Source organism: Gobius niger (assembly GCF_951799975.1).
Source record: "Gobius niger genome assembly, chromosome: 19".
In the NCBI taxonomy this organism is placed as follows: domain Eukaryota; kingdom Metazoa; phylum Chordata; class Actinopteri; order Gobiiformes; family Gobiidae; genus Gobius; species Gobius niger.
This window is the reverse complement of record NC_136870.1, coordinates 3,365,303-3,378,747: the sequence shown is the minus strand read 5'-3', so window position 1 is coordinate 3,378,747 and position 13,445 is coordinate 3,365,303. Positions and strand designations below refer to the sequence as shown.

The 13,445-nt window shown below is 43.5% G+C and overlaps 1 protein-coding gene across 1 annotated transcript in view; it reads right to left on the bottom strand.

Annotated features, from left to right (window-relative positions):
* The window catches only part of dnah9 (dynein, axonemal, heavy chain 9), a gene marked incomplete at its 3' end in the record, with an annotated part of 755,285 nt that overhangs the window by 674,129 nt on the left and 67,711 nt on the right, over positions 1–13,445 (bottom strand). Inside the window, exon 21 of the mRNA XM_079578063.1 lies at positions 11,720–11,886. Within this exon, the coding sequence (XP_079434189.1) occupies positions 11,720–11,886 (167 nt within the window). The remainder of the gene's footprint in view (positions 1–11,719; positions 11,887–13,445) is intronic.

The window sequence follows — 13,445 nt, the reverse complement described above, 5'->3', positions numbered from 1 at the left end:
GCCCCCTAGCCATACCTTGAAAACTGCACTTTTGAATCTTTTTTATACAATGATGCCAGTATGTTCTAGACACTTTTGCAAACCAAAAAATACAATATAGTCATGTCATATTTTCTAAGATGTGGGCGTGACTTTGACTTTTCATTGGTAATCTGTATGGACCTGTCTTGTTTGTCAACAAACTAGTCCCTGGTTTTTCAGCAGAATAAGCCCATACCTGTTTAAACAGACTCTCCTGACATGGGGCTACAAAAAATACCTGACTTTTTTTCCACTCAGACCCCCCCGTTTCGAATGGCGCCCCCCCAAAAACACGTTTTGCGATGTAAATTTGACACCACCTCACAGGCGCGCGCTCTATCCAGTCTGGATCATACTTGGCTGACAGAAGGCCACTTACGGTCTGATTCCATAGAGATCAATTACTTCACGGTGCACATCACTATAGCGCCCCCTGCCTATACCTTGAAAAAATTATTTTGTCTGATTTCCACGAAACTTTCCAGATGTCTTCTACTCATCGTAACTAACAAAAAAATATATTACACCATGCCTCTATCTCGCTCCGTTCTCCTTATATTTAGGCCCGAGCCGGACGCAGTCCTGGCAAGGGACTATTGTTTTTGGGTGGTTTCTTATTAGGCCCGAGCCGGACGCAGTCCTGGCAAGGGACTATTGTTTTTGGGTGGTTTCTTATTATTATTATTATTTTTTTTCTCCGGAAAGGATCGCGTTTTTGACCCGCTGAACGTGGGTGAAAGCTCCCCAAAATTGGCGGAGGCAATGGGGCAGCGAAAAAATTTATGATATTGGACGAATGGGACACGCCCACAACAAAATGGCTCCACAGCGCCCTCTGGAAGCGGACCCCAATTCAAAAAAATTGGGGCATTTTTGGGCGTATGCCCAAGTCCTTGGGCACAGTGAGAGGGGACATCAGGACAAGCCCAAAACTCACTTGGAGCGCCACGCCCACTCGCACAGGGAGGCGGCCATCTTGGCTTCAAACCCGGACATCGTCTAAACTCATTTTACGTTTTAACGAACTAGTCCCTGGTTTTTCGTCGGATTTAGATCACATTTGGCACAGTGCATCTAGACATATTGAAATTCAATATTTGCCCAGCGTTTCTCAAAAAAGTTTCACCGTCTCCGCGTAACGCCGCGGCAAAAAACGCGTAGATTTCGCGTTGTTTCCAAGAAAGCTCACGCTCACAGGCATAAGTCCAGAGAGCTCATATTCATGTCATTAATGCGCCACCTGAAACTGAACAGAATGAAGCCATTAATGTGTAGCCTGCTCCCAGGATAGCGCCCCCTAGCCATACCTTGAAAACTGCAGCTTTGAATATTTTTAATACAATGATGCCAGTATGTTCTAGACACTTTTGCAAAGCAAAAAATACATTATAGTCATGTCATATTTTCTAAGATGTGGGCGTGACTTTGACTTTTATTTGGGGATCTATCTGGACCTGTCTTGTTTGTCAACAAACTAGTCCCTGGTTTTTCAGCAGAATAAGCCCATACCTGTTTAAACAGACTCTCCTGACACGGGGCTACAAAAAATACCTGACTTTTTTTTCACTCAGACCCCCCCGTTTCGAATGGTGCCCCCCCAAAAACACGTTTTGTCATGTAAATTTGACACCACCTCGCAGGCACGCGCTCTATCCAGTCTGGATCATACTTGGCTGACAGAAGGCCACTTACGGTCTGATTCCATAGAGATCAATTACTTCACGGTGCACATCACTATAGCGCCCCCTGCCTATACCCTGAAAATTTTATTTTGTCCGATTTCCACGAAACTTTCCAGATGTGTTCTACTCATCATAACAAACAAAAAAATATATTACACCATGCCTCTATCTCGCTCCGTTCTCCTTATATTTAGGCCCGAGCCGGACGCAGTCCTGGCAAGGGACTATTGTTTTTGGGTGGTTTCTTATTATTATTATTATTTTTTTTCTCCGGAAATGATCGCGTTTTTGACCCGCTAAACGTGGGTGAAAGCTCCCCAAAATTGGCGGAGGCAATGGGGCAGCGAAAAAATTTATGAAATTGGACGAATGGGACACGCCCACAACAAAATGGCTCCACAGCGCCCTCTGGAAGCGGACCCCAATTCAAAAAAATAGGGGCGTTTTTGGGCGTACGCCCGAATCACTCGCCACAGTGAGAGGGGACATCAGGACAAGCCCAAAACTCACTTGGAGCGCCACGCTCACTCGCACAGGGAGGCGGCCATCTTGGCTTCAATTGGCTTTTAAGTGGCTTGTAAGTGGCCCGCCCATCCTCCGTGAAAATAGCCAGAGGTCTTAGCCTGGCAGCATACTGGCCTCTGTCAGAGGCCTCTGTCTCCTGAAATTCGCCAATTTTCCAAATTTCTCCCTTTCTTCACAAAAGCCACACTTTTGGACTCGTAGGTACTTATACTACCCCTATGTCACAGACAGAAGCTTTAATTTGGACGTTTTTGCCTCCAAATTCACGTTTTTGTCAACAGTACAATCACAGGAAGTTTAATTCGTCTGTTTCCTGTCCGTCTCTCTGTGTGCTCCTCGTACTATATGGGTCTTCCCAAAATATTGCTTCAATATCGAGGGTGCTGCAGGGCTGAAACCCTCTCTCAATGATTCTTTGGGCAGCCAGGAATTTACCCTGATTAAATAATGATAGAATATATTATTTTCTAAACTGTAAATCCATTTCCTGCAAATACACAAGTGCAGGGTATTTCATGATATTAATGTCAAATTCCCTGCAGTAATCACTCAGCCTGAGCAGGTCCATTGGTAGAGTGCTGGGTTAGTGTACAGGAGGTTGCTGGATCAAATCCCCGCCATGACTCTTTTTCATTTTTTTTTCTTTTGTACTCCACACTTTCTGGGAAGAATATGACTCGTCGCCGATGGTTCCAAACTCATTAGAAACAGGAAAATTACCCCTCCAGTGTGTTGCTGGGATCAAATTTCAGCCTGTGAATATAGAAAACCCAAGCAATCATCAGGCCCATGTTTGCATGGAATTACAGCTCAGTGATAGCATGGTCGTCTCAAGTGAAGGAGGTTGCTAGTCCAAACACAACCTTGACACTTTCATATTGCCTTCACCTTTTCCATGGGCCGCTGCACACATTGTCACAGCGTAAAACACATGATTGCGGGACGTATCATAGAAGTTCTTGTGCCTGCGTGGCATTATAGCTTGAGCGTTGGATTCCCAATCATTTGGTTGCTGGATCAAATCTAACTTTAACTTTTTTTATTATTATTTACCGCGCTTATGGTCCCACCCTCATGAAAACACTGTCAAAATATGCGTCACTAAAGAAAAAGAAATAGGGGGATAGTAGGGAGACAATTGAGGCAACACTGGGGAAAATGTCTAAAACAATCGGGGAAGGGCCTGGGGAAGGGGGGGGGGGTACATGACCTGAAGATTTCTAAACTGTAAATCCGTTTCTTGCAAACGCTCAAGTGCAGGATCTCTCATGACATTAATTTCACATCTGCTGATTCATTCACTCAACCTGAGTAGCTCCATTGGTAGAGAGCTAGACTAGTGTAAAGGAGGATGCTGGATCAAATCCCATCTTTCACTATTTTTTTTCCCCTTTTTCTTTTGGACTCAGCACCTTCTCTTTTCTTGCCGGCTTTTTAGTAGGATTATGATACAGTGAAGTCTGTCAGTGATTTTAATAGTTTATACAGTGTTAAGAGTTTCTGCAATTTTAACTGTTTTTACAGTTTCTGCAACAAAATAGGGATTTTTGCAACTACAACACAATTATGCAACTACATATGGATTTTTACAATAGCACTATAATGCAACTTAATAGGGACTTTCGCATAACATGCACTGTAATGCCACTTAATTCACCTTATTCCGGACGTTTGTGTGGGCGCCGCCATGAACTGTGCCCGCCCCTTTTCTCCTATGTATTAACATGGGGCTGGAGAAGTCCGCATGAAATCAGTCACTACACGAAAACAAAGCCTTTTTCAGGCCGCACAGAGAAACGCTGCAGTGTCGACATGTTGGTGCAAATGAACATCAGACATTTTACACAAATCAATCGACTAAACATCAGATTTGAGCGGAGAATCTTTTCCCTGTTCTCCGTTAAAATGAACGGGCTTCTCGCTCGACCGGAAGTGTCAGGAAAACGAGGCGCCGAGACAACGCAAAAAGTGGCAAAAGTGGGCGGGGCGGAATAAGGTGAATAGGGACTTTCGCATAAAATGCACTTTAATGCAACTTAAAGGGACTTTCGCATATAATGCACTTTAATGCAACTTAAAGGGACTTTCGCATATAATGCACTGTAATGCAACTTAAAGGGACTTTCGCATATAATGTACTGTAATGCAACTTAAAGGGACTTTCGCATATAATGCACTGTAATGCAACTTAAAGGGACTTTCGCATATAATGCACTGTAATGCAACTTAAAGGGACTTTCGCATAAAATGTACTGTAATGCAACTTAAAGGGACTTTCGCATAAAATGTACTGTGATGCTACTTAAAGGGACTTTCGCATAAAATGCACTGTAATGCTACTTAAAGGGACTTTCGCATAAAATGTACTGTGATGCTACTTAAAGGGACTTTCGCATAAAATGCACTGTAATGCAACTTAAAGGGACTTTCGCATAAAATGTACTGTAATGCAACTTAAAGGGACTTTCGCATAAAATGTACTGTAATGCAACTTAAAGGGACTTTCGCATAAAATGTACTGTAATGCAACTTAAAGGGACTTTCGCATAAAATGTACTGTGATGCAACTTAAAGGGACTTTCGCATAAAATGTACTGTAATGCAACTTAAAGGGACTTTCGCATAAAATGTACTGTAATGCAACTTAAAGGGACTTTCGCATAAAATGTACTGTAATGCAACTTAAAGGGACTTTCGCATAAAATGTACTGTAATGCAACTTAAAGGGACTTTCGCATAAAATGTACTGTAATGCAACTTAAAGGGACTTTCGCATAAAATGTACTGTAATGCAACTTAAAGGGACTTTCGCATATAATGTACTGTTATGCAACTTAAAGGGACTTTCCTATCAAAATGAACGAGTTCAATCGTGGGGCTCGCAAGGACCTAGTGTGAGGAAGAGTGGTCGCAACGGACCAAAGCAAACAGGTGGTTGCAAGGCATGAGAGTGAGCGGAGGTGGTAGCAAGGCATGAGAATGAGCGGAGGTGGCCGCAAGGGACGAGAGCGAGCGGAGGTGGCCGCAAGGGACGAGAGTGAGCGGGGGCGGTTGCAAGGGACGAGTCCCCAAGGGCGAGGGCCTTCATCGCCGCTTGCGGCTTTAATTATTATTATTATTATTTTTTTTTTTTTTCTCCGGAAAGGATCGCGTTTTTGACCCGCTAAACGTGGGTGAAAGCTCACCAAAATTGGCGGAGGCAATGAGGCGGCGAAAAAATTTATGATATTGGACGAATGGGACACGCCCACAACAAAACGGCTCCACAGCGCCCTCTGGAAGTGGACCCCAATTCAAAAAAATCGGGGCGTTTTTGGGCGTACGCCCGAATCACTCGCCACAGTGAGAGGGGACATCAGGACAAGCCCAAAACTCACTTGGAGCGCCACGCCCACTCGCACAGGGAGGCGGCCATCTTGGCTTCAAACCCGGACCTCGTCCAAACTAATTTTACGTTTTAACGAACTAGTCCCTGGTTTTTTGTCGGATTTAGATCACATTTGGCACAGCGCATCTAGACATATTGAAATTCAATATTTGCCCAGCGTTTCTCAAAAAAGTTTCACCGTCTCCGCGTAACGCCGCGTCAAAAAACGCGTAGATTTCGCGTTGTTTCCAAGAAAGCTCACGCTCACAGGCATAAGCCCACAGAGCTCATATTCATGTCACTAATGCGCCACCTGAAACTGAACAGAATGAAGCCATTAATGTGTAGCCTGCTCCCAGTATAGCGCCCCCTAGCCATACCTTGAAAACTGCACTTTTGAATCTTTTTTATACAATGATGCCAGTATGTTCTAGACACTTTTGCAAACCAAAAAATACATTATAGTCATGTCATATTTTCTAAGATGTGGGCGTGACTTTGACTTTTATTTGGGAGTCTATCTGGACCTGCCTTGTGTGTCAACAAACTAGTCCCTGGTTTTTCAGCAGAATAAGCCCATACCTGTTTAAACAGACTCTCCTGACACGGGGCTACAAAAAATACCTGACTTTTTTTTCACTCAGACCCCCCCGTTTCGAATGGCGCCCCCCCAAAAACACATTTTGTCATGTAAATTTGACACCACCTCGCAGGCGCGCGCTCTATCCAGTCTGGATCCTACTTGGCTGACAGAAGGCCACTTACGGTCTGATTCCATAGAGATCAATTACTTCACGGTGCACATCACTATAGCGCCCCCTGCCTATACCTTGAAAAAATTATTTTGTCCGATTTCCACCAAACTTTCCAGATGTCTTCTACTCATCATAACAAACAAAAAAATATATTACACCATGCCTCTATCTTGCTCCGTTCTCTTAATATTTAGGCCCGAGCCGGACGCAGTCCTGGCAAGGGACTATTGTTTTTGGGTGGTTTCTTATTATTATTATTATTATTATTATTATTTTTTTTCTCCGGAAAGGATCGCGTTTTTGACCCGCTAAACGTGGGTGAAAGCTCACCAAAATTGGCGGAGGCAATGAGGCGGCGAAAAAATTTATGATATTGGACGAATGGGACACGCCCACAACAAAACGGCTCCACAGCGCCCTCTGGAAGTGGACCCCAATTCAAAAAAATCGGGGCGTTTTTGGGCGTACGCCCGAATCACTCGCCACAGTGAGAGGGGACATCAGGACAAGCCCAAAACTCACTTGGAGCGCCACGCCCACTCGCACAGGGAGGCGGCCATCTTGGCTTCAAACCCGGACCTCGTCCAAACTAATTTTACGTTTTAACGAACTAGTCCCTGGTTTTTTGTCGGATTTAGATCACATTTGGCACAGCGCATCTAGACATATTGAAATTCAATATTTGCCCAGCGTTTCTCAAAAAAGTTTCACCGTCTCCGCGTAACGCCGCGTCAAAAAACGCGTAGATTTCGCGTTGTTTCCAAGAAAGCTCACGCTCACAGGCATAAGCCCACAGAGCTCATATTCATGTCACTAATGCGCCACCTGAAACTGAACAGAATGAAGCCATTAATGTGTAGCCTGCTCCCAGTATAGCGCCCCCTAGCCATACCTTGAAAACTGCACTTTTGAATCTTTTTTATACAATGATGCCAGTATGTTCTAGACACTTTTGCAAACCAAAAAATACATTATAGTCATGTCATATTTTCTAAGATGTGGGCGTGACTTTGACTTTTATTTGGGAGTCTATCTGGACCTGCCTTGTGTGTCAACAAACTAGTCCCTGGTTTTTCAGCAGAATAAGCCCATACCTGTTTAAACAGACTCTCCTGACACGGGGCTACAAAAAATACCTGACTTTTTTTTCACTCAGACCCCCCCGTTTCGAATGGCGCCCCCCCAAAAACACATTTTGTCATGTAAATTTGACACCACCTCGCAGGCGCGCGCTCTATCCAGTCTGGATCCTACTTGGCTGACAGAAGGCCACTTACGGTCTGATTCCATAGAGATCAATTACTTCACGGTGCACATCACTATAGCGCCCCCTGCCTATACCTTGAAAAAATTATTTTGTCCGATTTCCACCAAACTTTCCAGATGTCTTCTACTCATCATAACAAACAAAAAAATATATTACACCATGCCTCTATCTTGCTCCGTTCTCTTAATATTTAGGCCCGAGCCGGACGCAGTCCTGGCAAGGGACGATTGTTTTTGGGTGGTTTCTTATTATTATTATTATTATTATTTTTTTTTTTTTTCTCCGGAAAGGATCGCGTTTTTGACCCGCTAAACGTGGGTGAAAGCTCACCAAAATTGGCGGAGGCAATGAGGCGGCGAAAAAATTTATGATATTGGACGAATGGGACACGCCCACAACAAAACGGCTCCACAGCGCCCTCTGGAAGTGGACCCCAATTCAAAAAAATCGGGGCGTTTTTGGGCGTACGCCCGAATCACTCGCCACAGTGAGAGGGGACATCAGGACAAGCCCAAAACTCACTTGGAGCGCCACGCCCACTCGCACAGGGAGGCGGCCATCTTGGCTTGAATTGGCTTTCAAGTGGCTTGTAAGTGGCCCGCCCATCCTCCGTGAAAATAGCCAGAGGTCTTAGCCTGGCAACATACTGGCCTCTGTCAGAGGCCTCTGTGTCCTGAAAATCGCCAATTTTCCAAATTTCTCCCTTTCTTCACAAAAGCCACACTTTTGGACTCGTAGGTACTTATACTACCCCTCTGTCACAGACAGAAGCTTTAATTTGGACGTTTTGCCTCCAAATTCACGTTTTTTTCAACTGTACAGTCACAGGAAGTTCAGTTTATCTGTTTCCTGTCCGTCTCTCTGTGTGTTCCTCGTACTATATGGGTCTCACAAAATTATTGCTTCAATATCAAGGGTGCTTTAGGGCTGGAGCACCCTCTCAACGATCCTTTGGGCAGCCAGGAATTTACCCCAATTACAATATGAGAGAATATATTATTTTCTAAACTGTTAATCCGTTTCCTGCAAATACACAAGTGCAGGGTCTCTCATGAGATTTATTTCACATCCGCTGCTTGTTTTCTCAGCCTAAGTAGCTCCATTGGTAGAGTGCTGGGTTAATGTGCAGGAGGTTGCTGGATCAAATCCCAACCAAGACTCTTTTTCATCTTTTTTTCTTTTGGACACATCACTTTCTGGGAAGAAAGTGCATCGTCGCCGACGGTTCCACACTCATTAAAAACAGGGAAATGACCCCTCCAGTGTGTTGCGAGTGCCATGAGTTCAGGACGTTTCCTAGCAGTTCCTGTGCCTGTGTGGCATCACAGCTTGAGCGTTAGATTCCCATCCATTAGGTTGCTGGATCAATATTGACTCTTTCTGACTTCAACTTTTTTTTTCTTTTAATTACCCGTGCTTATGGTCCCACCCTCATGAAAAACGCTTTCAAAATATGCGTCACTAAAGAGAAAGAAATGGGGGGATAGTGGGGAGACAGTTGAGGAATCACTGGGGGAAAATGTCGAAAACTATCAGGGAAATGTTCCGGGAAGGGGGGACATGACCTGAAGAATTCTAAACTCTAAATCTGTTTCCTGCAAACACACAAGTGCGGGGTCCTGTCATGAAATTAATTTCACATCTGCTGTTTAATTCACTCAGTTGAAGTAGCTCCATTGGTAGAGAGCTGAACTAGTGTACAGGAGGTTGCTGGATCAAATCCCAACATTGACTTTTATTTCCTTTTTCTTTTGAACTCAGCACCTTCCAGGAAGAACTCACTAAAAACAGGGAAATAACCTCTCCTCCAATGTGTTGCTGCGACCAAATTTCAGCCTGGGAATTTAGAGAAACCAAGCCATCATCAGGCCCATGTTTCAAGTGAAGGAGGTTGCGAGTCCAAACACAGCCTTGACACTTTTCTATTGCTTTCACCTTTTACATGGGCTGCTGCACACATTGTCACAGCCTAAAACACATGAGTCCGGGGCATTTCACCAGAGTTGTTGTGCCTGTGTAGTGTCATAGCTTGAGTGTTGGGATTTTAACCATAAGAGTGCTGGTTCAATTCTGACCTTATTTCGTTTTCTTTCTTTATTCTTTTTCTTCACTGCGCCTTTAATCCCACCCTCATGAAAAACGCTTTCTAAATATAAGCCACGAAAGAGACAGAAATGGGGGGATAGGGAAACAATTGAGGCAACACTGCCCGATAATTTACACCAAAGTAGCCCAAATCAGGCCTTAACAACCAAGGAGCTATAGCTCAGGGATAGTGTAATTGTCTTTGGTGTAGGAGGTTGCCAGTTCAAATATGGCAGTGACACTTGTCTAATGCTTTCTCTTTTCTTGCCGGCATTTTAATAGGATTTCTGATACAGTGAAGTCTGTCAGTGATTTCAACAGTTTTTACAGTTTCTGCAACAAAATAGGGATTTTTGCAACTACAACACAATTATGCAACTACATAGAGATTTTCACAATAGCACTGTAATGCAACTTAATAGGGACTTTCGCATAACATGTAACTTAATTCACCTTATTCCGGACGTTCGCGTGGGCGCCACCATGAACTGTGCCCGCCCCTTTTGTCCTATGTGTTGACATGGGGCTGGAGAAGTCCACATAAAATCAGTCTCTACACGAAAACAAAGCCGTTTTCAGGCCGCGCAGAGAAACGCTGCAGTGTTTATTTGTCGGTGCAAATGAACATCGGACATTTTACACAAATCAATCGACTAAACATCAGATTTGAGCGGAGAATATTTTCCCTCGTTCTCCGTTAAAATGAATGGGCAACAGTGGGTGGGGCAGAATAAGGTGAATAGGGACTTTCGCATAAAATGCACTGTAATGCGACTTAAAGGGACTTTCGCATATAATAAACTGTAATGCAACTTAATCGGACTTTCGCATAAAATGCACTGTAATGCAACTTAAACGGACTTTCGCATATAATGCACTGTAATGCGACTTAAAGGTACTTTCGCATATAATGCACTGTAATGCGACTTAAAGGTACTTTCGCATATAATGCACTGTAATGCAACTTAAAGGGACTTTCGCATATAATGCACTGTAATGCAACTTAAAGGTACTTTCGCATATAATGCACTGTAATGCAACTTCAAGGCACTTTCGCATATAATGCACTGTAATGCGACTTAAAGGTACTTTCGCATATAATGCACTGTAATGCAACTTAAAGGGACTTTCGCATATAATGCACTGTAATGCAACTTAAAGGGACTTTCGCATATAATGCACTGTAATGCAACTTCAAGGCACTTTCGCATATAATGCACTGTAATGCGACTTAAAGGTACTTTCACATATAATAAACTGTAATGCAACTTAAAGGGACTTTCGCATCAAGATGAGCGAGTTCAATTGTGGGGCTCGCAAGGACCTAGTGTGATGAAGAGTGGTCGCAAGGCATGAGAGTGACCGGAGGTGGCCGCAAAGGACGAGAGCGAGCGGGGGCGGTTGCAAGGGACGAGTCCCCAAGGGCGAGGGCCTTCATCGCCGCTTGCGGCTTTAATTAGTATTATTTTTATTTTAAGGACAGACAATGTAACAAAACAACACAATAGACAAATTAGAGTAAGAGATAACATTAAATGAAATAAAATAACATAAAACAAAATGCAACAAAAGTAAAAATAAAAAATAATAATTGGAGGCTGTCTTATACTTTACATCAGGGGTGTCAAACATAGGCCCGCGGATCCAGCCCCTGCCCTTCAGCACACGACTTCTTGAATATGCCTGAAATTTGTCATTGTTTTTTTAAGAAATATGTAGGCTAATGTTCCGATTTCTCACGGTGTGACCCGGGCGGGGGTCACAAACCCCTTTAACTGTTATAATGGGGGTCGTGGCTCCAAAAGGTTGAGAACCACTGGTATCACAGCAACATCCACACACACATCAGACGTTTATTATTATTGACAGTTATGTCGTAATTAAATAGTATATTGAAGGAAAATGATTTCAAAGTGTTGAGTAAACCTTTCTGCTGCCGACCCACCCCTGTCTGTTTGTGCACGCCGACTAAAACCCACAGAAAGCCCTGGAAGCTCACAAAGCAAACACGCTGTACCTGAAGGGCCCATTGTGGCGGAAGTGTTCTCTAAAAGTGTGCTGTTCCACGTCAAAGGAGGCGCACTGGCGACGCAGGCTTGCCACTTGGATGGCCTGCAGCGGCGCCACCTGCTGTTTGACTAACACCGCCTGCTTCTTCAGATTGTTCCACTTCTCTGGCAGCTCCTGGAGGCAGACACAGATAAACACATCCAGATTTGTGGCTGTGATTAAGGCAGGCAGAGCCGACAGGCAGGAGCAGCCAGACGGGGGAAGGAGAGGATCAACTGCAACTTATTCTAAACTGCGGTTAGAGTGGTAGGAAGTAGCCATGGACTACTGGACCACATACTATAATGGACCATATAATTACATCCACAATGTTTCAATAGCACATAGAATCTACTCACCGACCTCTCCAGACCTGTGACTACATGTTTGAAGTCACATTCATTGATCAATCCAAAGGTTAGTCAACATACAGTGGGTTGCCCCCCCACTTATGTTTATATATATATGTTTATATATTATATATTCATAAACATAAATATATTTCATTTAAATTTTATGTGAAAGACACGCACTCAGTGACACACGATTGTGAAGTGAGATGAAATTTCACTTAATATTGCACATTTTTCATGTTCAAACAATAAGGAAGGTCACACGAAGAGCTCATCATTGCCAGTGTTTGCCTTGTCACTGTAAACTCTACAAATAATCTGTTTTACACATGTTTCTTCCTATACGAGCCAAAAGACATAGGTCGACGTGGTGTCGGTCCAAGTTGTTTGCAGAATGCTGGAGCCTCTTGTCTGGTAACAGTGAGCACTAAGTGAGAAAAAGAAGCTACGCACACCAAAAGATATATCTTCAAAATTGAACAAAAGCAGCATCGCACACTCATTAGCCAATGTCCAAGATATATTTATTAAATCGATAATGCTTCGGCACAGCCTTCTTCAGATATTTTTTTCTTTTTTGAACCACAGTGAGCATTAGCCTCAAACATTGTAAATTAGGAGCGATCCAAATGGTTTCAGCTGCTGTCAACCCATGATCTACATGGTTGCTTATTAACACATTCAGTCAGTCTGACCCTTATTGATTTATAAAAGCGACGACCAGCGCGACACATTAAGGCATTAAGTTGGTAGAGACAGAGAAGTGCTGCACCTTTAACCTTCATCGTATCCAAAATGAGGTTTGAGCTGCTGCGGTAACCTAACCCCAGGGGACTGAAGTTTTGTTTTTTGTTTTTTCCCTGCCTTGCACCTCCATGTTTGACTGATATGTTCGCCAATCAGAATGATCGAGCCTCACTGCCTTTGGCTGCTGCCAATCTGAAGTCACTGCAGGAGAATCATGTTCGTCTGAAGTGCACGGACTCCAAACTGCAAACTATTCTCACTAACAACAACGCCAACAACACACGATTCATTGTACTAGGTCACGTCTAATTGTAGCAACTTTACAGATTGTTTTGATGTGAATATGAGGTGGATTTTCATAAAACAAGCAGCTTTTTTGCAGCTTGTGAGTCAGAGAACGCTATTATGGAACTGAATAGGGAGAGAGTGTGAGAGTGCCACGTTTGTTTGAGAATAATTAAAGCTACAGTGTTTTTCTGACAATAATGCCTTTTTGCCTCTTGCAGATTTGCATCTTGTTGCTATATCAAGCTGAAAAGTAATAAATGAGTGCCTTGATCTTTAAGAGCAGTTGTAATGCAGCTCAATAGGCTA